Raw genomic sequence first — 20,284 nt, forward strand, 5'->3', positions numbered from 1 at the left:
ACATAAAGGAAATGAATTTCATATCACAACATGGAAAAGAAAGTATTGTTTAATTATATTGTGATTGCAGGTAAATTTCATACACAAGGAATAAATATTAGTTACTACAAGCTTTGTAGCATTTTAAAAAAGACTTGGAAATCTTTCTTGAGTCCTTTAAAGAGATTGAAAAAGGAGTACTTTAACAAAAAAAGTTTTGTATATTTTCATACAATTTCATTTTTATATATTAATTAATTTATTTTTGTTTTTTAGTTAATTTTTCTTGTCTTATCTAAAAGTTCTACTTGGAATTGTTGTTGGATGTGTTTAATAAAGATTACAACTGTTAGATATATAACATGCTCAATAAACAAATAAACAACAAATTTCACCCCCTTCCCAACAAGAGATCACAACATATTTTGTACAAAAGGATTCCTAAGATCATCTAGTTTCATACCAATATGTGATGATCTTCTCTGGAGCCTTCATACTGAATCCGCACACACACTCACAAAGGTCCAAGGGGTTAACAAAAAGGCTTTCATTGTCACTGATGAGGACTTTTACTAAGAATTTACAGCAGGCAGTTTACTTCCAACCACTACTGTCATCAGTCTCAGGTTCAGGAGAATCTCCAGTCTTCTCATCAGTACCTGGTCCATCTGGATCTGAGTTCCTGGCTGCTTCTGGTCTTCCACAGTCCTCTCCATCAGCTTCTGTTTGAATCTCTTCATGTGGGCTGCTGGCTGGAGGCTCTGCCTCTTTGTTCTCCTTAGTTTAAAGACACTTTGAGGACAAGCGGCCAGCACATTTATGTTTTTTGACATGTGACATCCAGGCAAATCTTTTGCTACAAATATGGCAACTGAAAGGTTTCTCTCCTGTGTGAATTATTTTGTGTGACTTTAGATGCCAACTTCCACAGAAACCTTTACCACAAACTGAGCAGGTGAAAGGTTACTCTCCTGTGTGGACTCTCATGTGTGACTTTAAACTATCTCTGTGGGTAAAAGATATCTGACAAACTGAGCAGCTGAAAGGTTTCTCTCCAGTGTGGCATCTCATATGTTGCTCTAAATGTCCACTTCGTGTAAAAGATTTACCACACACTGAGCAGCAGAAAAGTTTCTCCCCTGTGTGGAGTCTCATGTGTGACTTTAAACTATCCCTGAGGGCAAAATATTTCTTACAAACTGAGCAGCTGAAAGGTTTCTCTCCTGTGTGGATTATCATATGTTGCTGTAAATGCCCACTTCGTGTAAAAGATCTACCACACAATGAGCAGCTGAAAAGTTTCTCTCCTGTGTGGAGTCTCATGTGTGACTTTAAACTATCTCTTTGGGCAAAAGATTTCTTACAAACTGAGCAGCTGAAAGGTTTCTCTCCAGTATGAGAGACCATGTGTCTCTTTAGAAGGTACTTGTAGCAATATCTTTTCCCACACTCAGAGCAGCTAAATCGTTTCTCACCAGCACTAAAACTGGAATCTCTGGCAGGACCACCATCTTTTTTCAAACAGTTAAAACCTGACTGAGGTTCTCTTGTCTCCTTCCAATCACCACTGTCATCAGTCTCAGGTTCAAAAGAGTTTGCAGGCTTGTCGTCAGTGTCAGGTTGTAAATGCGGATCTGGACCAGAGTTCCTGTCTGGTTCTGGTCCTCCACAGTCCTCTCCATCAGCTTCTGTTTCCATCTGTTCAGTTTGTGTTTGATGAAGCTGTGAGGACTGAGGTTTCTCTTCATCTTCTTCACTCTTCACAGGGACAGGAGTGAATGTGGGTGCCTGAAGCTGCTCTCCTTCCTGACTGGTCCAAGGTTCCTCCTGTTCCTCTTTAATGTGTGGGTGCTCTGGCTCCTCCTGGTCCTGATCCAGAGTGGAGCTCCTCTCCTGCTGCTCAGAGGGAAACTCTTCTTCACTCACCGACAGCTGCTGGATGTCTGCAGGAAACACAGAAATACACAGTGAGGGAAAAATACAGTCTGTGTATCCATCTTTGTTTGACACAGATTGTGGAAACTACAGTTCCCAAAATGCTTTTGGAAAATAGACAGGAACCATAACTTAACTTACAAACCTGCTCTGTGTAACTGAAGCTAATTAAGTAACCTGCTCTACAGCAATGTTACACACAGTGACAACTGTAACTCTAATGTAACTGCAGGTATTTAACATAAGTAAGTAACTCACCTGCTTTGTGCGACTGAAGTAAAGTAACTAACCTGCTGTGTAACTGAAGTAAAGTAACTAACCTGCTCTGTGTAACTGAAGTAGAGTAACTAACTTGCACTGTGTAACAGAAGTAAAGTAACTAACCTGCTCTGTGTAACTGAAGTAAAGTAACTAACCTGCTCTGTGTAATTGAAGTAAAGTAACTAACCTGCTCTGTGTAACTGAAGTAAAACAACTAACTTGCTCTGTGTAACTGAAGTAAAGTAACTAACCTGCTCTGTGTAACTGGAGTAGAGTAAATAACCTGCTATGTGTAACTGAAGCGAAGTAACGAACCTGCCCTGTGTAACTGAAGTAAAGTAACTTACCTGCTCTATGTGAGTGAAGCTGAGGGTTGAAAACAGCGTCCAGTAGTTTCTGTTGTCGCTCGTTCTTCTCTCTTGAACGACAAAGTTCCTCCTCGTACTCTGCTATCGTTCTTTCAAACAGCCCAAATATCTCTTCAGCAACCGCAGTCAGTCGCTGCTCCACCAGCGCTCTCACCGTTTGGACTTTAGACATTTTCTCTCGACACAAACCCCGTCAGAAATACAGTTTGCTCTCCGTCAAACAGTCACTCTGACTAGCGCCGCGATGCTAACCAGCTAGCATGCTAAGCTAACTTGAATGTGTTTATAGTGTACCGGGAGATGAGTCAGAGGTAAAACATCCAGAAAGAAAAGGTGAACAGCACAAAGTCCATTCAGACACGTTTATCCGGACACACAGAGGCTCTGACGGACCACAACACAAACTTTCTCACGAACAACAAAGAAACCGCTACTAGCTACCGTCTTGATTAAACAGCGTGAAGTTAGCCGCAGTAAAGACGACAGCTTCCGGGGCAGAGGAGTTGATCGGTTTCAAAATAAAAGTCCGACATTTCTGAAATGACAAACACACAGGAAGTTAAATTATTAAAATATACTCAAAATATTTCTCACGGTTGTTGTTTTCGATGCTTCCAGCTACAATGAGTCATAACAATACTAATAATAATAATAATTCAGAAAGTATTTATATAGTATAAGAGCACTTCACTCTTTTCACATTTATTAATGTTGCAGCTAAATTATTTAAATAAGGCATTTAACCATTAGTTTAAAACGAACACCAGCCGATCAGGACAAAGCAAAAAACACGACATTCTGTTTTAAAATAATTATACAGTGTTTCATATGCAAGTGAGCATCATACTTATTAATAATATAGTGAAGTATTAATGTCTGCTACCTTATTTTACAGGAGAGTAATTTCAGAGAACTCTAAATGTCCAGAGAACTTTTCAGTGAGAAACAAGAACCTCACACATCCACTGACTGCTACAATGATTTGAGAAGTGAGGGCTATTTGTCACTGTGTAACTCTACTGTAACTGTAACTACAATGATACATACAGTAACTACTGTAAATGTAACTACAATACGTACAGTAATTCTACTGTAACTGTACCTACAATGATACATACAGTAAGTCCACTTTAACTGTAACTACAACTTCACATAGAGTATCTCTACTGTAACTGTAGCCACAATGATACATACAGTAACTACTATAACTGTAACTACAACAATACATATAGTAACTGTACTGTAACTACAGCTACAACGATACATACAGTACCTCTACTGTAACGGCACAGCTCCGTTTGGTGACATTAATACAATGTTGCGACTCAACACATTATTTATATCAATTTATATCTAATTCTCACCGCTGATAATCTGTATGGATCATAGTTTGACTGTTGACTAGCGTGAGACACTGTTTTAAAAGTAGTAAGAGGCTTTCTAGCAAATTTCAAGCCGAAGCTCAGAACAAATCCTGGTCCGGACCAGGTTAGCTCCGCAGCATGAGTTACCATGGTGACCTAGCCAGGTTAGAAGAGAACTACCTTGGAGATACTGATAACCAGGGTGAAACCCCAGGTTACATTGCTAACCCTCAAATCCAGCTTTGTAGTAGAAGACTCTGGTCTCACATAACAGAGATAGCTGGTTTCGGGATTTCTGGCCTAAATTAAAACATAGCATGCCTATCCTCGTACCACAAACTGAAGCAGGGACAACTTCCGTAAACCAAGAATGTTTTTATTTTGTTTTATGCTAAAAAGAAATAAAGTTGTAATTGTTACACTTCTACAATCACATTTTGAGTTAAAATATCAGTTTGTAAACATTAGTTTTGTAAAAAAAATAAATAAATAAACAAAAAGGAAAAGTTGGTAGCGCTCTCGCCTCACAGCTAGAAGGTCCTGGGTTCAATTCCCACCAGGACGCTGTGGACGTTGGAGGCGTGTCCCCACCTCCATGTCTCCGGAGTCCGTATCGCTGGTCGGTGTCGGCAAAAGGGCCTTTCTGTGTGGAGTTTGCATGTTTTCCCCCGTGTCCCCCAAGGATCCCCTTATGTGTCATGTGTCTGGTTGGTCGGGGTGCCTGATGGGGGGAGAGGAACCGGTGGGAATAACGTGATCCTCCCCAGTTTGAAAGAGGTTTGCATCTCTTCATGTGGGCTGCTGGCAGGAGGCTCTGCCTCTTTGTTCTCCTTAGTTTGCTGAATCTTTGAGGACGAGCGGAAGAAACATTTATGTTATTTATGTGAAATCCAGGCAAATCTTTTGCTACATATATGGCATCTGAAAGGTTCCTATCCTGTGTGAATTCTTTTGTGTGACTTTTGATGCCAACTTCCACGGAAACCTTTACCACAAACTGAGCAGATGAAAGGTTACTCTCCTGTGTGGATTCTCATGTGTGACTTTAAATTTCCACTTTGTGTAAAAGTTTTCTGACAAACTGAGCAGCTGAAAGGTTTCTCTCCTGTGTGGAGTCTCATGTGTCTCTTTATATGCCCACTTTGTGTAAAAGATTTATGACAAACTGAGCAGCTGAATAGTTTCTCTCCTGTGTGGAGACTCATGTGTTTCTTTAAAGTTCCCTTCTGTGCAAAAGTTTTCTTACAAACTGAGCAGCTGAACGGTTTCTCTCCTGTGTGGAGACTCATGTGTGACTTTAAATTTCCACTCTGTACAAAAGTTTTCTTACAAACTGAGCAGCTGAAAGGTTTCTCTCCTGTGTGGTGTCTCATGTGTTTCTTTAAAGTTCCACTCCGTGCAAACGTTTTCTTACAAACTGAGCAGCTGAAAGGTTTCTCTCCTGTGTGAACTCTTTTGTGTGACTTCAGACCCCAACTTTCACTGAAACCTTTACCGCACACTGAGCAGCTGAAAAGTTTCTCTCCTGTGTGGACTCTCATGTGTGACTTTAAATGCCCACTTCTTGTAAAAGACTTTTTACAAACTGAGCAGCTGAAAGGTTTCTCTCCTGTATGAGAAAGCATGTGTCTCTCCAGAAGGTACTTGTAGCCAAATCCTTTCCCACACTCAGAGCAGCTAAATTGTTTCTCACCAGCGCTAAATCTGGAATCTCTGGCAGGACCGCCATCTTTTTTCAAACAGTTCAAACCTGACTGAGGTTCTCTTGTCTCCTTCCAATCACTACTGTCATCAGTCTCAGGTTCAGAAGAGTCTGCAGGCTCGTCCTCGGTATCAGGTTGTAAATTTGGATCAGAATCAGAGTTCCTGTCTGGTTCTGGTCCTCCACAGTCCTCTTCATCAGCTCCTGTTTCCATCTGTTCAGTTTGTGTTTGATGAAGCTGTGAGTACTGAGGTTTCTCTTCATCTTCTTCACTCTTCACAGGGACAGGAGTGAATGTGAGTGCCTGAAGCTGCTCTCCCTCCTGACTGGTCCAAGGTTCCTCCTGTTCCTCTTTAATGTGTGGGGGCTCTGGCTTCTCCTGGTCCTGGTCTAGACTGCAGCTCCTCTCCTTCTGCTCAGAGGGAAACTCTTCTTTCCTCACCGACAGCTGCTGGACGTCTGCAGGAAACACAGAAACACAGTGAGGAAAAATACAGTCTGTGCATTGATCTTTGTTTGACACAGATTGTTGAAACTATAGCTTCCAAAATGTTTTGGGAATATCAACAGGAACCATAACTTAACTTACAAACCTGCTCTGTGTAACTGAAGTAAGTAACTATACCGCTCTACAGCATTGTTACACAGTAACAATTGTAACTGCAGGTTTATTACATGCAATGTAACTCTACTTTAACTGCAACTATGTTTCACAGAGTAACTACTGTGACTGCAGGTATGTTACATACCGTAACCCTTATGGAACTACAGCCGAGTTAAAAACAGTAACTAATGTAACTTCAGGTATTTTATAGAAAGTAACTTTACTGTAACTGTAGCTATGTTACTTACAGTAATTCTCATGTAACTCTACTGTAACTCAACTATAACTGTTACACACAGTCAGTATGTTTACATGACACTTTAAAAAAAACAACCTGAATTACCGCTTAATCTGACTATAACTGGACAACAGAAGTGCATGCAAATGTGTGAGTCCGACTAATGTCGGAGTTCTACAACTCCGATAAGGACACCCCGATAATGTGATTGGAATTGGGTTTTCGCCATTATATATGATAAGATATCACATGCTCTGCTCGCATAAGCCGGTCGCATTAGCCTGTCACAATAGCCAATCACATTAGCCAATTGCATTAGCCGGTACTGGGACAGACATTAGACGGCAAAATTGATTTTTAAGCATAGCTCGATTAAACTGTGCATGTAAAAGCACTGAGTAACTCTACTGTAACTGCAGGTATTTATCATAGAATGGCTATATAGTAACTCTACTGTAACTGCAGCTATGTTACAAACATTAACTGCTATAACTAAATTTATTTTACGTACCACAGCCCTCTACATCAGCTTCTAATTTCATCTGTTCAGTTTGTAATTGTTGAAGCTGTGAGGACTGAGGTTTCTCTTCATCTTCTTCACTCTTCACAGGGACAGGAGTGAATGTGAACATGGTGATATCAGCCTCCTCCAGCCCCTGAAGCTGCTCTCCCTCCTGACTGGTCCGAGGTTCCTCCTGTTCCTCTTTAATGTGTGGGGGCTCTAGTTGCTTCTGGTCCTGGTCCTGGTCCAGACTGCAGCTCCTCTCCTTCTACTCAGAGGGAAACTCTTCTTCACTCACCGACAGCTGCTGGACATCTGCAGGAAACACAGTTTGTTTGACACAGATTGTTGAAACTACAGTTCCCAAAATGCTTTGGGAATATCAACTGGAACCATAACTTAATTTACTAATCTGCTCTGTGTAACTGAAGTAAAGTAACTAACCTGCTCTGTGTAACTGAAGTAAAGTAACTGCTCTGTGTAACTGAAGTAAAGTAACTAACCTGCTCTGTGTAACTGAAGTAAAGAAACTAACCTGCTCTGAAGTGAAGCTGAGGGTTGAAAACAGCGTCCAGTAGTTTCTGTTGTCGCTCGTTCTTCTCTCTTGAACGACAAAGTTCCTCCTCGTACTCTGCTATCGTTCTTTCAAACAGCCCAAATATCTCTTCAGCAGCCGCAGTCAGTCGCTGCTCCACCAGCGCTCTCACCGTTTGGACTTTAGACATTTTCTCTCGACACAAACCCCGTCAGAAATACAGTTTGCTCTCCGTCAAACAGTCACTCTGACTAGCGCCGCGATGCTAACCAGCTAGCATGCTAAGCTAACTTGAATGTGTTTATAGTGTACCGGGAGATGAGTCAGAGGTAAAACATCCAGAAAGAAAAGGTGAACAGCGCAAAGTCCATTCAGACACGTTTATCCGGACACACAGAGGCTCTGACGGACCACAACACAAACTTTCTCACGAACAATAAAGAAACCGCTACTAGCTACCGTCTTGATTAAACAGCGTGAAGTTAGCCGCAGTAAAGACGACAGCTTCCGGGGCAGAGGAGTTGATCGGTTTCAAAATAAAAGTCCGACATTTCTGAAATGACAAACACACAGGAAGTTAAATTATTAAAATATACTCAAAATATTTCTCACGGTTGTTGTTTTCGATGCTTCCAGCTACAATATGAGTCATAACAATACTAATAATACTAATAATTCAGAAAGTATTTATATAGTATAAGAGCACTTCACTCTTTTCACATTTATTAATGTTGCAGCTAAATTATTTAAATAAGGCATTTAACCATTAGTTTAAAACAAACACCAGCCGATCAGGACAAAGCAAAAAACACGACATTCTGTTTTAAAATAATTATACAGTGTTTCATATGCAAGTGAGCATCATACTTACTAATAATATAGTGAAGTATTAATGTCTGCTACCTTATTTTACAGGAGAGTAATTTCAGAGAACTCTAAATGTCCAGAGAACTTTTCAGTGAGAAACAAGAACCTCACACATCCGCTGACTGCTACAATGATTTGAGAAGTGAGGGCTATTTGTCACTGTGTAACTCTACTGTAACTGTAACTACAATGATACATACAGTAATTCTGCTGTAACTGTAGCTACAACGATACATACAGTAACTACTGTAAATGTAACTACAATACATACAGTAATTCTACTGTAACTGCAACAATGATACATACAGTAACTCCACTTTAACTGTAACTGCAACTTCACAAAGAGTATCTCTACTGTAACTGTAGCCACAATGATACATACAGTCACTACTATAACTGTAACTACAACAATACATATAGTAACTGTACTGTAACTACAGCTACAACGATACATACAGTACCTCTACTGTAACGGCACAGCTCCGTTTGGTGACATTAATACAATGTTACGACTCAACACATTATTTATATCAATTTACATCTAATTCTCACCGCTGATAATCTGTATGGATCATAGTTTGACTGTTGACTAGCGTGAGACACTGTTTTAAAAGTAGTAAGAGGCTTTCTAGCTAATTTCAAGCCGAAGCTCAGAACAAATCCTGGTCCGGACCAGGTTAGCTCCGCAGCATGAGTTACCATGGTGACCTAGCCAGGTTAGAAGAGAACTACCTTGGAGATACTGATAACCAGGGTGAAACCCCAGGTTACATTGCTAACCCTCAAATCCAGCTTTGTAGTAGAAGACTCTGGTCTCACATAACAGAGATAGCTGGTTTCGGGATTTCTGGCCTAAATTAAAACATAGCATGCCTATCCTCGTACCACAAACTGAAGCAGGGACAACTTTCGTAAACCAAGAATGTTTTTATTTTGTTTTATGCTAAAAAGAAATAGAGTTTGAATTGTTACACTTCTACAATCAAATTTTGAGTTAAAATATCAGTTTGTGAACGTTAGTTTTGTAAAACAAAAAGAAATAAACAAAAAGGGAAAAGTTGGTAGCGATCTCGCCTCACAGCTAGAAGGTCCTGGGTTCGATTCCCGCCAGGGCGCTGTGGGCGTTGGAGGCGTGTCCCCACCTCCATGTCTCCGGAGTCCGTATCGCTGGTCGGTGTCGGCAAAAGGGCCTTTCTGTGTGGAGTTTGCATGTTCTCCCCCGTGTCACCCGAGGATCCCCTTATGTGTCATGTGTCTGGTCGGTCGGGGTGCCTGATGGGGGGAGAGGAACCGGTGGGAATAACGTGATCCTCCCCACGCGCTACGTCCTACCGGGGAATCTCCCCGTCAGGTGACAAGAAGCGGTCTGCTAACTCCGCATGTCTCGGAGGAAGCATGTGGCCAGTTCAGGGCTCTCCCCAGACCGACAGGGACGAGGGAGCCCAGGATCACGATAGGAAAAAACTGGGTGATGAATAAAATGGGTTACAAAATCGTAGGATAAATATTTATAAAAAAATAAAAAAAAAGGAAATTAATATTATATAATGGAAAAGAAAGTATTGTTTAATTATATTGTGATTGTCAGTAAATTTCATACACACAGAATAAATATTTATAAAAGTTACTACAAGCTTTGTAGCATTTGAAAAACACTTGAAAATCTTTCTGGACTCCTTTAAAAAGTTTAAAAGAGGTTTGCATCTCTTCATGTGGGCTGCTGGCAGGAGGCTCTGCCTCTTTGTTCTCCTCAGTTTGCTGAATCTTTGAGGACGAGCAGAAGAAACATTTATGTTTTTTGACATGTGAAATCCAGGCAAATCTTTTGCTACATATATGGCATCTGAAAGGTTCCTATCCTGTGTGAATTCTTTTGTGTGACTTTTGATGCCAACTTCCACGGAAACCTTTACCACAAACTGAGCAGATGAAAGGTTACTCTCCTGTGTGGATTCTCATGTGTGACTTTAAATTTCCACTTTGTGTAAAAGTTTTCTGACAAACTGAGCAGCTGAAAGGTTTCTCTCCTGTGTGGAGTCTCATGTGTCTCTTTATTTGCCCACTTTGTGTAAAAGATTTATGACAAACTGAGCAGCTGAATAGTTTCTCTCCTGTGTGGAGACTCATGTGTTTCTTTAAAGTTCCCTTCTGTGCAAAAGTTTTCTTACAAACTGAGCAGCTGAACGGTTTCTCTCCTGTGTGGAGACTCATGTGTGACTTTAAATTTCCACTCTGTACAAAAGTTTTCTTACAAACTGAGCAGCTGAAAGGTTTCTCTCCTGTGTGGTGTCTCATGTGTTTCTGTAAAGTTCCACTCCGTGCAAACGTTTTCTTACAAACTGAGCAGCTGAAAGGTTTCTCTCCTGTGTGAACTCTTTCGTGTGTCTTCAGACCCCAACTTTCACTGAAACCTTTACCGCACACTGAGCAGCTGAAAAGTTTCTCTCCTGTGTGGAGACTCATGTGTTTCTTTAAATGCCCACTTCTTGTAAAAGACTTTTTACAAACTGAGCAGCTGAAAGGTTTCTCTCCTGTATGAGAAAGCATGTGTCTCTCCAGAAGGTACTTGTAGCCAAATCCTTTCCCACACTCAGAGCAGCTAAATTGTTTCTCACCAGCGCTAAATCTGGAATCTCTGGCAGGACCGCCATCTTTTTTCAAACAGTTCAAACCTGACTGAGGTTCTCTGGTCTCGTTCCAATCACTACTGTCATCAGTCTCAGGTTCAGAAGAGTCTGCAGGCTCGTCCTTGGTATCAGGTTGTAAATTTGGATCAGAATCAGAGTTCCTGTCTGGTTCTGGTCCTCCACAGTCCTCTACATCAGCTCCTGTTTCAATCTGTTCAGTTTGTGTTTGATGAAGCTGTGAGTACTGAGGTTTCTCTTCATCTTCTTCACTCTTCACAGGGACAGGAGTGAATGTGAGTGCCTGAAGCTGCTCTCCCTCCTGACTGGTCCAAGGTTCCTCCTGTTCCTCTTTAATGTGTGGGGGCTCTGGCTTCTCCTGGTCCTGGTCTAGACTGCAGCTCCTCTCCTTCTGCTCAGAGGGAAACTCTTCTTTCCTCACCGACAGCTGCTGGACGTCTGCAGGAAACACAGAAACACAGTGAGGAAAAATACAGTCTGTGCATTGATCTTTGTTTGACACAGATTGTTGAAACTGTAGCTTCCAAAATGCTTTGGGAATATCAACAGGAACCATAACTTAACTTACAAACCTGCTCTGTGTAACTGAAGTAAGTAACTATACCGCTCTACAGCATTGTTACACACAGTAACAATTGTAACTGCAGGTTTATTACATGCAATGTAACTCTACTTTAACTGCAACTATGTTTCACAGAGTAACTACTGTGACTGCAGGTATGTTACATACCGTAATCCTTATGGAGCTACAGCCGAGTTAAAAACAGTAACTAATGTTACTTCAGGTATTTTATAGAAAGTAACTTTACTGTAACTGTAGCTATGTTACTTACAGTAATTCTAATGTAACTCTACCGTAACTCAACTATAACTGTTACACACAGTCAGTATGTTTACATGACACAAAAAACCACCTGAATTACCGCTTAATCTGACTATAACTGGACAACAGAAGTGCATGCAAATGTGTGAGTCCGACTAATGTCGGAGTTCTACAACTCCGATAAGGACACCCCGATAATGCGATTGGAATTGGGTTTTCGCCAATATGTATGATAAGATATCACATGCTCTGCTCGCATAAGCCGGTCGCATTAGCCTGTCACAATAGCCAATCACATTAGCCAATTGCATTAGCCGGTACTGGGACAGAAATTAGACACCAAAATTGATTTTTAAGCATAGCTTGATTAAACTGTGCATGTAAAAGCACTGAGTAACTCTACTGTAACTGCAGGTATTTCTCATAGAATGGCTCTACAGTAACCCTACTGTAACTGCAGCTATGTTACAATTAAACAACTAGAAAATTTCCTCTGGGGAAATTTTGAAAGGGCCACGGGGGCTACTGCCGGTGTGTGTGTGTGTGTGTAATTAAAATCACATAAAGTTACTCTGTGTGTGTGTGTGTGTGTATCTGTAACTGTAATCACATCAAAGATCAAAGGCAATCAGATCAAAGCAATCAATAGAATTAACTGACACCTGTTAATGAAAGAGTGACAGCAGCCAGAGGTGGACTGAAATTTCTGGCTTTGAACAGAAAGCATTTTTGGCAAAACCATAATACCTATCATTGATCCGACTTCACTTTGAGCGTCCCGAGTTCTTCCTGAACGTCTACATGTGATTTTTTTAAAGAAAAGTGAAAAAAAAAGCTTTGTTAGAGCGATCTAAAAAACCTGTTCCATCTTCCCTTTTTCCGAAATCTCCCTGCGTTTTTAATATGGGAGCCAATGAGGCTGTTGGTGGTTTTGGTGGCGAATCTGTGCGTCGTACGCCCAAACTATAACTCTGACAGCTTTACCAGAGGATTGTGAGGGAGAAGACAAATTTTCCTACATTTCTATGTATAAATTATTTCTGTAGAGTGGAATTTGCGGCCTGGAGCGCAGTTTTCAAATTTAATTTTTGACAATTTTTTCTCTCCCTCTACACTCTGGCGATGATGTCACACACTGTGACACGAACATTCCGTGCAATACACACCCATTATAATCTGAGAATTTCTCCAAAAATGATCATGGTCATTGAACAGGGATTGATAAAAAACTATATGACCTATCGAAATGCAAATTAATACACCAATACACAAGACTTTTGTCTACGGTTTAAAGTTTAAATGGAGTCTCTAGGTGAAATTATGCCGGAGAAGTAGACGTTTAAAAATCTCCAATTATTGTTCTTTTTCGCTCATCTTTTGTCGCCCGTCCCATTCATTTCAATGCAAAATTTTGGGCAATTCGTATTCTGTAGAGAAAAGTAGCAGCACATCGATCCCGATCAAACCTCACGTTTTGATATATAATTTGTCCTGCAACTCTTCAAGTTGTAGGAATAGTAGCGAGACGAAATTGCGTCCGGAAGAGGAATAAGAAAAAATCCACAGTATAACAGTAGTGCTCGGGGCTTTGCCCCAGCTGGTCCCTACAGCTATTGCTGTATGGGACCAGTGCTCGGTGCGATTGCCCCGAGGCCCTAATTAAACATTAACTGCTATAACTACAGGTATTTTACGTACCACAGCCCTCTACATCAGCTTCTAATTTCATCTGTTCAGTTTGTAATTGATGAAGCTTTGAAGACTTAGGTTTCTCTTCATCTTCTTCACTCTTCACAGGGACAGGAGTGAATGTGAACATGGTGATATCAGCCTCCTCCAGCCCCTGAAGCTGCTCTCCCTCCTGACTGGTCCAAGGTTCCTCTTGTTCCTCTTTAATGTGTGGGGACTCTGGGTCCTCCTGGTCCTGGTCCTGGTCCAGACTGCAGCTCCTCTCCTTCTGCTCAGAGAGAAACTCTTCTTCACTCACCGACAGCTGCTGGACATCTGCAGGAAACAGTTTGTTTGACACAGATTGTTGAAACTACAGTTCCCAAAATGCTTTGGGAATATCAACTGGAACCATAACTTAATTTACTAATCTGCTCTGTGTAAATTAAGTAAAGTAACTAAACCTGCTCTGTAACTAAGATAAAGTAACTAAGAAGCTCTGTGTAACTGAAGCAAAGTAACTAAGCTGCTCTGTGTTACTGAAGTAAAGTAACTAACCTGCTCTGTGTAACTGAAGTAAAGTAACTAACCTGCTTTGTGTAACTGAAGTAAAATAACTGACCTGCTCTGTGTAACTGAAGTAAAGTAACTAAGCTGCTCTGTGAAACTGAAGTAAAGTAACTAACCTGCTCTGTGTAACTGAAGCTGAGGGTTGAAAACAGCGTCCAGTAGTTTCTGTTGTCGCTCGTTCTTCTCTCTTGAACGACAAAGTTCCTCCTCGTACTCTGCTATCGTTCTTTCAAACAGCCCAAATATCTCTTCAGCAGCCGCAGTCAGTCGCTGCTCCACCAGCGCTCTCACCGTTTGGACTTTAGACAGTTTTCACACAATGACACCAACTTTTTCTCCACTCAAACTCCGTCAGAAACACAGTTTGCTCTCCATCAAACAGTCACTCTGACCAGCGCCGCGGTGCTAACCAGCTAGCATGCTAAGCTAACTTGAATGTGTTTGTAGTCTAGCGGGAGATGAGTCAGAGGTAAAACATCCAGAAAGAAAAGGTGAACAGCACAAAGTCCATTCAGACACGTTTATCCGGACACACAGAGGCTCTGACGGACCACAACACAAACTTTCTCCCGAACAATAAAGAAACCGCTACTAGCTACCGTCTTGATTAAACAACGTGAAGTCAGCCGCTGTAAAGACGACAGCTTCCGGGGCAGAGGAGTTGATGGGTTTCAAAATAAAAGTCCGAAATTTCTGAAACGACAGTCTTCCTCTGGCAAACACACAGGAAGATAAGTCATTAAAATAGACTCAGAACATTTCTCAAGGTTTTTTTTGTGTGCTTCCAGCCACAATATGGCATTATGATAATAGTAATAATAATAATAATAATAACTAGACCTGCAAGCAGGACTGAACGTTTTAAAGGAATTATACCATATAATATCATACTGATTAATAATAAAGTGAAGTATTAATGTCTGCTACCTTATTATACAGGAGAGGCATTTCAGAGAACTCTAAATGTCCAGAGAACTTTTCAGTGAGAAACAACAACCTCATACATCAGCTGACTGCTACGATACATACAGTAACTCTATTGTAACTGCACGGCTCAGTTTGGTGACATTAATACAATGTTACGACTCACTAGTTAGTCAGTGAGTTAGTGAGAATCTAATCATCCCCGCTACTGTTGACTAGTGTGAGACACTGTTTTTTAAAGTAGTTAGAGGCTTTCAAACCAATTTCAAGCCGAAGCCCAGAACAAATACTGGTCCCGCCCAGGTTAGCATGAGTTGCCATGGTGACCTAGCTTTATTAAAAGAGCACCACCTTGGAGATACTGATAACCAGGGTTAAACCCCAGGTTACCTTGCTAACCCTCTAATCCAGCTTCGTAGTACAGGACTCTGGACTCACATATAACAGAGATAGCTGGTTTAGGGATTTCTGGCCTAAATTAAAACATAGCATGCCTATCCTCGTACCACAAACTGAAGAAGGGACAACTGTCACACAACTTTCGTAAACCAAGAATGTTTTTATTTTGTTTTGCTGTTAAAAAAAAGAAGAAGTTGTAATTGTTACACTTCTACAATCAAATATTGAATAAAAATTGTGAGAACTTTTGTTTTGTAACACAAAAAAAAAATAACAAAAAGGGAATGAATATCATATCACATCATGGAAAAGAAAGTATTGTTTAATTATATTGTCATTGTAGGTATATTTCTTACACATAGAATAAATATTTATAAAAGTTACTACAAGCTTTGTAGCACTTAAAAAAGACTTGAAAATATTTCTCATTTAAAAAGATTGAAAAAGGAGTACTTTAACAAAAATATTTTTTTGTATTTTCATACAATTTCATTTTTATTATTTTATTCATTTATTTATTTTTGTTAGTTTAGTTTATGTTGTTGCTGCTTGGAATTGTTGTTGGATGTGTTTAATAAAGATTACGCCTGTTAGATATATAACATGCTCAATAAACAAATGAACAACAAATTTCACCCCCTTCCCAACAAGAGATCACAACATATTTTGTACAAAAGGATTCCTAAGATCATCTAGTTTCATACCAATATGTGATGATCTTCTCTGGAGCCTTCAAACTGAATCTGCGCACACTCCAAAAGGTCCAAAAAGGCTTTCATTGTCACTGATGAGGACTTTTACTAAGAATTTACAGCAGACTGAGTTTTGCTAATTTATTTCCAATCACAACTGTCATCAGTCTCAGGTTCAGGAGAGTTTCCAGTCTTCTCATCAGTATCTGGTCCATCTGGATCTGAGTTCCTGGTTGCTTCTGGTCTTCCACAGTCCTCTCAATCAGCTTCTGTTTGCATCTCTTCATGCGGGCTGCTGGCTGGAGGCTCTGCCTCTTTGTTCTCCTCAGTTTGATGAAACTTTGAGGATGAGCAGCCAGCACATTTATGTTTTTTGACAAGTGACATCCAGGCAAATCTTTTGCTACAAATATGGCAACTGAAAGGTTTCTCTCCTGTGTGAATTATTTTGTGTTACTTTAGATGCCAAATTCCACAGAAACCTTTACCACAAACTGAGCAGGTGAAAGGTTACTCTCCTGTGTGGACTCTCATATGTTACTGTAAATGCCCATTTAGTGTAAAAGTTTTACCACATACCGAGTAGCTGAAAGGTTTCTCTCCTGTGTGGACTCTCATATGTTGCTGTAAATGCCCACTTTGTGTAAAAGTTTTACCACACACTGAGCAGCTGAAAGGTTTCTCTCCTGTGTGGAAATTCATATGTTGCTGGAAATGCCCACTTTGTGTAAAAGTTTTACCACACACTGAGCAGCTGAAAGGTTTCTCTCCTGTGTGGCATCTCATATGTTGCTGTAAATGATCACTTCGTGGAAAAGATTTAGCACACACTGAGCAGCTCAAAAGTTTCTCTCCTGTGTGGAGTCTCATGTGTACCCTTAAACTATCTCTGTGGACAAAAGATTTCTTACAAACTGAGCAGCAGAATGGTTTCTCTACTGTATGACAAACCATGTGTCTCCTCAGATGGTACGGGGAGCTAAATCTTTTCCCACACTCAGAGCAGCTAAATCGTTTCTCACCAGCTCTAAATCTGGAATCTCTGACAGGGCCGTCATCTTTTTTCAAACAGTTCAAACCTGACTGAGGTTCTCTGGTCTTCTTCCTATCGGCACTGTCATCAGTCTCAGGTTCAAAAGAGTCTGCAGGCTCGTCGTCAGTATCAGGTTGTAAATGTGGATCTGGACCAGAGTTCCTGTCTGGTTCTGGTGCTCCACAGTCCTCTCCACCAGCTTCTGTTTCCATCTGTTCAGTTTGTGTTTGATGAAGCTGTGAGGACTGAGGTTTCTCTTCATCTTCTTCATTCTTCACAGGAACAGGAGTGAATGTAAACTTTGTGATATCAGCCTCCTCCAGCCCCTGAAGCTGCTCTCCCTCCTGACTGGTCCGAGGTTCCTCCTGTTCCTCTTTAATGTGTGGGGGCTCTGGCTGTAGCACCGTTCGGACCGCCGTGTGTTGGCTCAGACTTCCTGCTTCTATGAACTCTTCCTCTGCTGCATGACTCCCTCTGTGGATCTTTGGGAGGTGAGTGATGTCACTCTCCTGTTCCTCTTTAATGTGTTGGGGCTCTGGGTCCTCCCGGTCCAGACTGGAGCTCCTCTCCTGCTGCTCGAAGGGAAACTCCTCTTTAACCACCAACAGCTGCTGAATGTCTGCAGAGAAAGGTAAACACACACACAGGGGCTCTTACAGCAGCTAAAGTAGGGCTGCCACGATGCGTCTCACTGTTCACAACATGGTGGTGCATGTAAATTCCGATCGATTACTTCGTCAAAGAAGCCCTTTGAAGCTGGACGGAGATGTTTGTGGTTGAAGCCGTTAAACAGACAGACTGGACCACTGAAATCATCAGGAACTCTCATATATATATATATATATATATATATATATATATATATATATATATATAGATATATATATTTACACATATATAGGTCTAGAAATATTGTTGTCTTCAAATTCCTGCTCTAATGTAGCTGATTATCACAGATTGCAGCAGCAGTACTACTAGAAGTTGAGCTGCGTGTCTGTATGAAATGAGCTCTGTGTAAATATGAGAATTTCAGATGATTTCAGTGGTCTAGTCCGTCCGTTTACTGGCTTGCAACCATAATCGTCTGTCTAGCTTCAAAAAGCGTCTTTGACAAAGTAATTGATAAGAAAGAAAGACAGTTCTTTTACTATTCCTGTTTTGACATCCAAACACACAGCCAGACATCATTACCCCCTGAAACTCTTCTGTTTCCCTCTTTTTTGTTATTGTTTTCATAGATCGGTTATTAATAGTAGTGGTTTCTGCAGACTTAAAGTAACATTTACAAACATAGTAGCAGTTCTTCTGTCCGTAACACACACAAATCCTGACTTTAAAATAAAATAACCTGCTCTGTGTAACTGAAGCAAAGTAACTGACGTGCTCTGTGTTACTGAAGTAAAGTAACTAACCTGCTCTGTGTAACTGAAGTAAAGTAACTGACATGCTCTGTGTAACTGAAGTAAAGTAACTAACCTGCTTTGTGTAACTGAAGTAAAATAACTGACCTGCTCTGTGTAACTGAAGTAAAGTAACTAACCTGCTCTGTGTAACTGAAGTACAGTAACTAACCTGCTTTGTGTAACTGAAGTAAAGTAACTAACCTGCTCTGTGTAACTGAAGTAAAATAACTGACCTGCTCTGTGTAACTGAAGTAAAGTAACTAACCTGCTCTGTGTAACTGAAGTACAGTAACTAACCTGCTTTGTGTAACTGAAGTAAAATAACTGACCTGCTCTGTGTAACTGAAGTAAAGTAACTAACCTGCTTTGTGTAACTGAAGTACAGTAACTAACCTGCTTTGTGTAACTGAAGTAAAGTAACTAACCTGCTTTGTGTAACTGAAGTAAAATAACTGACCTGCTCTGTGTAACTGAAGTAAAGTAACTAACCTGCTCTGTGTAACTGAAGTACAGTAACTAACCTGCTTTGTGTAACTGAAGTAAAGTAACTAACCTGCTCTGTGTAACTGAAGTAAAATAACTGACCTGCTCTGTGTAACTGAAGTAAAGTAACTAACCTGCTCTGTGTAACTGAAGTACAGTAACTAACCTGCTTTGTGTAACTGAAGTAAAATAACTGACCTGCTCTGTGTAACTGAAGTAAAGTAACTAACCTGCTTTGTGTAACTGAAGTACAGTAACTAACCTGCTTTGTGTAACTGAAGTAAAGTAACTAACCTGCTCTGTGTAACTGAAGTACAGTAACTAACCTGCTTTGTGTAACTGAAGTAAAATAACTGACCTGCTCTGTGTAACTGAAGTAAAGTAACTAACCTGCTTTGTGTAACTGAAGTACAGTAACTAACCTGCTTTGTGTAACTGAAGTACAGTAACTAACCTGCTTTGTGTAACTGAAGTAAAGTAACTAACCTGCTTTGTGTAACTGAAGTACAGTAACTAACCTGCTTTGTGTAACTGAAGTAAAATAACTGACCTGCTTTGTGTAACTGAAGTAAAATAACTGACCTGCTTTGTGTAACTGAAGTACAGTAACTAACCTGCTTTGTGTAACTGAAGTAAAGTAACTAACCTGCTCTGTGTAACTGAAGTACAGTAACTAACCTGCTTTGTGTAACTGAAGTAAAGTAACTAACCTGCTCTGTGTAAGTGAATCTGAGGGTTGAAAACAGCGTCCAGTAGTTTCTGTTGTCGCTCGTTCTTCTCTTTTGAACGACAAAGTTCCTCCTCGTACTCTGCTATCGTTCTTTCAAACAGCCCAAATATCTCTTCAGCAGCCGCAGTCAGTCGCTGCTCCACCAGCACTCTCACCGTTTGGACTTTAGACATTTTTCACACAGTGACACCAACTTTTTCTCCACACAAACTCCGTCAGAAACACAGTTTGCTCTCCATCAGTCACTCTGACTAGCGCCGCGGTGCTAACCAGCTAGCATGCTAAGCTAACTTGAATGTGTTTGTAGTCTAGCGGGAGATGAATCAGAGGTAAAACATCCAGAAAGAAAAGGTGAACAGCACAAAGTCCATTCAGACACGTTTATCCGGACACACAGAGGCTCTGACGGACCACAACACAAACTTTTTCACTATCAATAAAGAAACCGCTACTTGCTGCCGTCTTGATTAAACAGCCTGAAGTTAGCCGCAGTAAAAACGACAGCTTCCGGGGAAGAGCAGTTGATGGGTTTCAAAATAAAAGTCTCAGGAAGACAAAT

The 20,284-nt window shown here is 40.7% G+C and overlaps 2 protein-coding genes and 1 pseudogene across 2 annotated transcripts; all 3 read right to left on the reverse strand.

The window, feature by feature from the left end:
- Positions 1-33: 33 nt before the first annotated feature.
- LOC131984865 (zinc finger protein 583-like) lies at positions 34-3,101 on the reverse strand. The gene is made up of 2 exons (XM_059349856.1): positions 2,523-3,101; positions 34-1,922 (listed from the first exon to the last, which is right to left on the reverse strand). The coding sequence occupies exons 1-2, from the start codon at positions 2,713-2,715 to the stop codon at positions 943-945; spliced, it is 1,173 nt and encodes a 390-aa protein (XP_059205839.1). The 5' UTR covers positions 2,716-3,101; the 3' UTR covers positions 34-942.
- Positions 3,102-4,267: 1,166 nt separating this feature from the next.
- On the reverse strand, positions 4,268-7,923 carry LOC131984824 (oocyte zinc finger protein XlCOF22-like; annotated as a pseudogene).
- Positions 7,924-8,570: 647 nt separating this feature from the next.
- LOC131984931 (zinc finger protein 502-like) lies at positions 8,571-20,199 on the reverse strand. The gene is given in 4 exon segments (XM_059349896.1): positions 8,571-11,438; positions 13,522-13,864; positions 16,656-17,728; positions 19,706-20,199. Coding segments are annotated over 4 exon segments (2,838 nt in total). The 5' UTR covers positions 19,899-20,199; the 3' UTR covers positions 8,571-10,209.
- Positions 20,200-20,284: the final 85 nt, after the last annotated feature.

The sequence above is a fragment of the Centropristis striata genome, chromosome 14 (genome assembly GCF_030273125.1).
Source record: "Centropristis striata isolate RG_2023a ecotype Rhode Island chromosome 14, C.striata_1.0, whole genome shotgun sequence".
NCBI lineage: Eukaryota > Metazoa > Chordata > Actinopteri > Perciformes > Serranidae > Centropristis > Centropristis striata.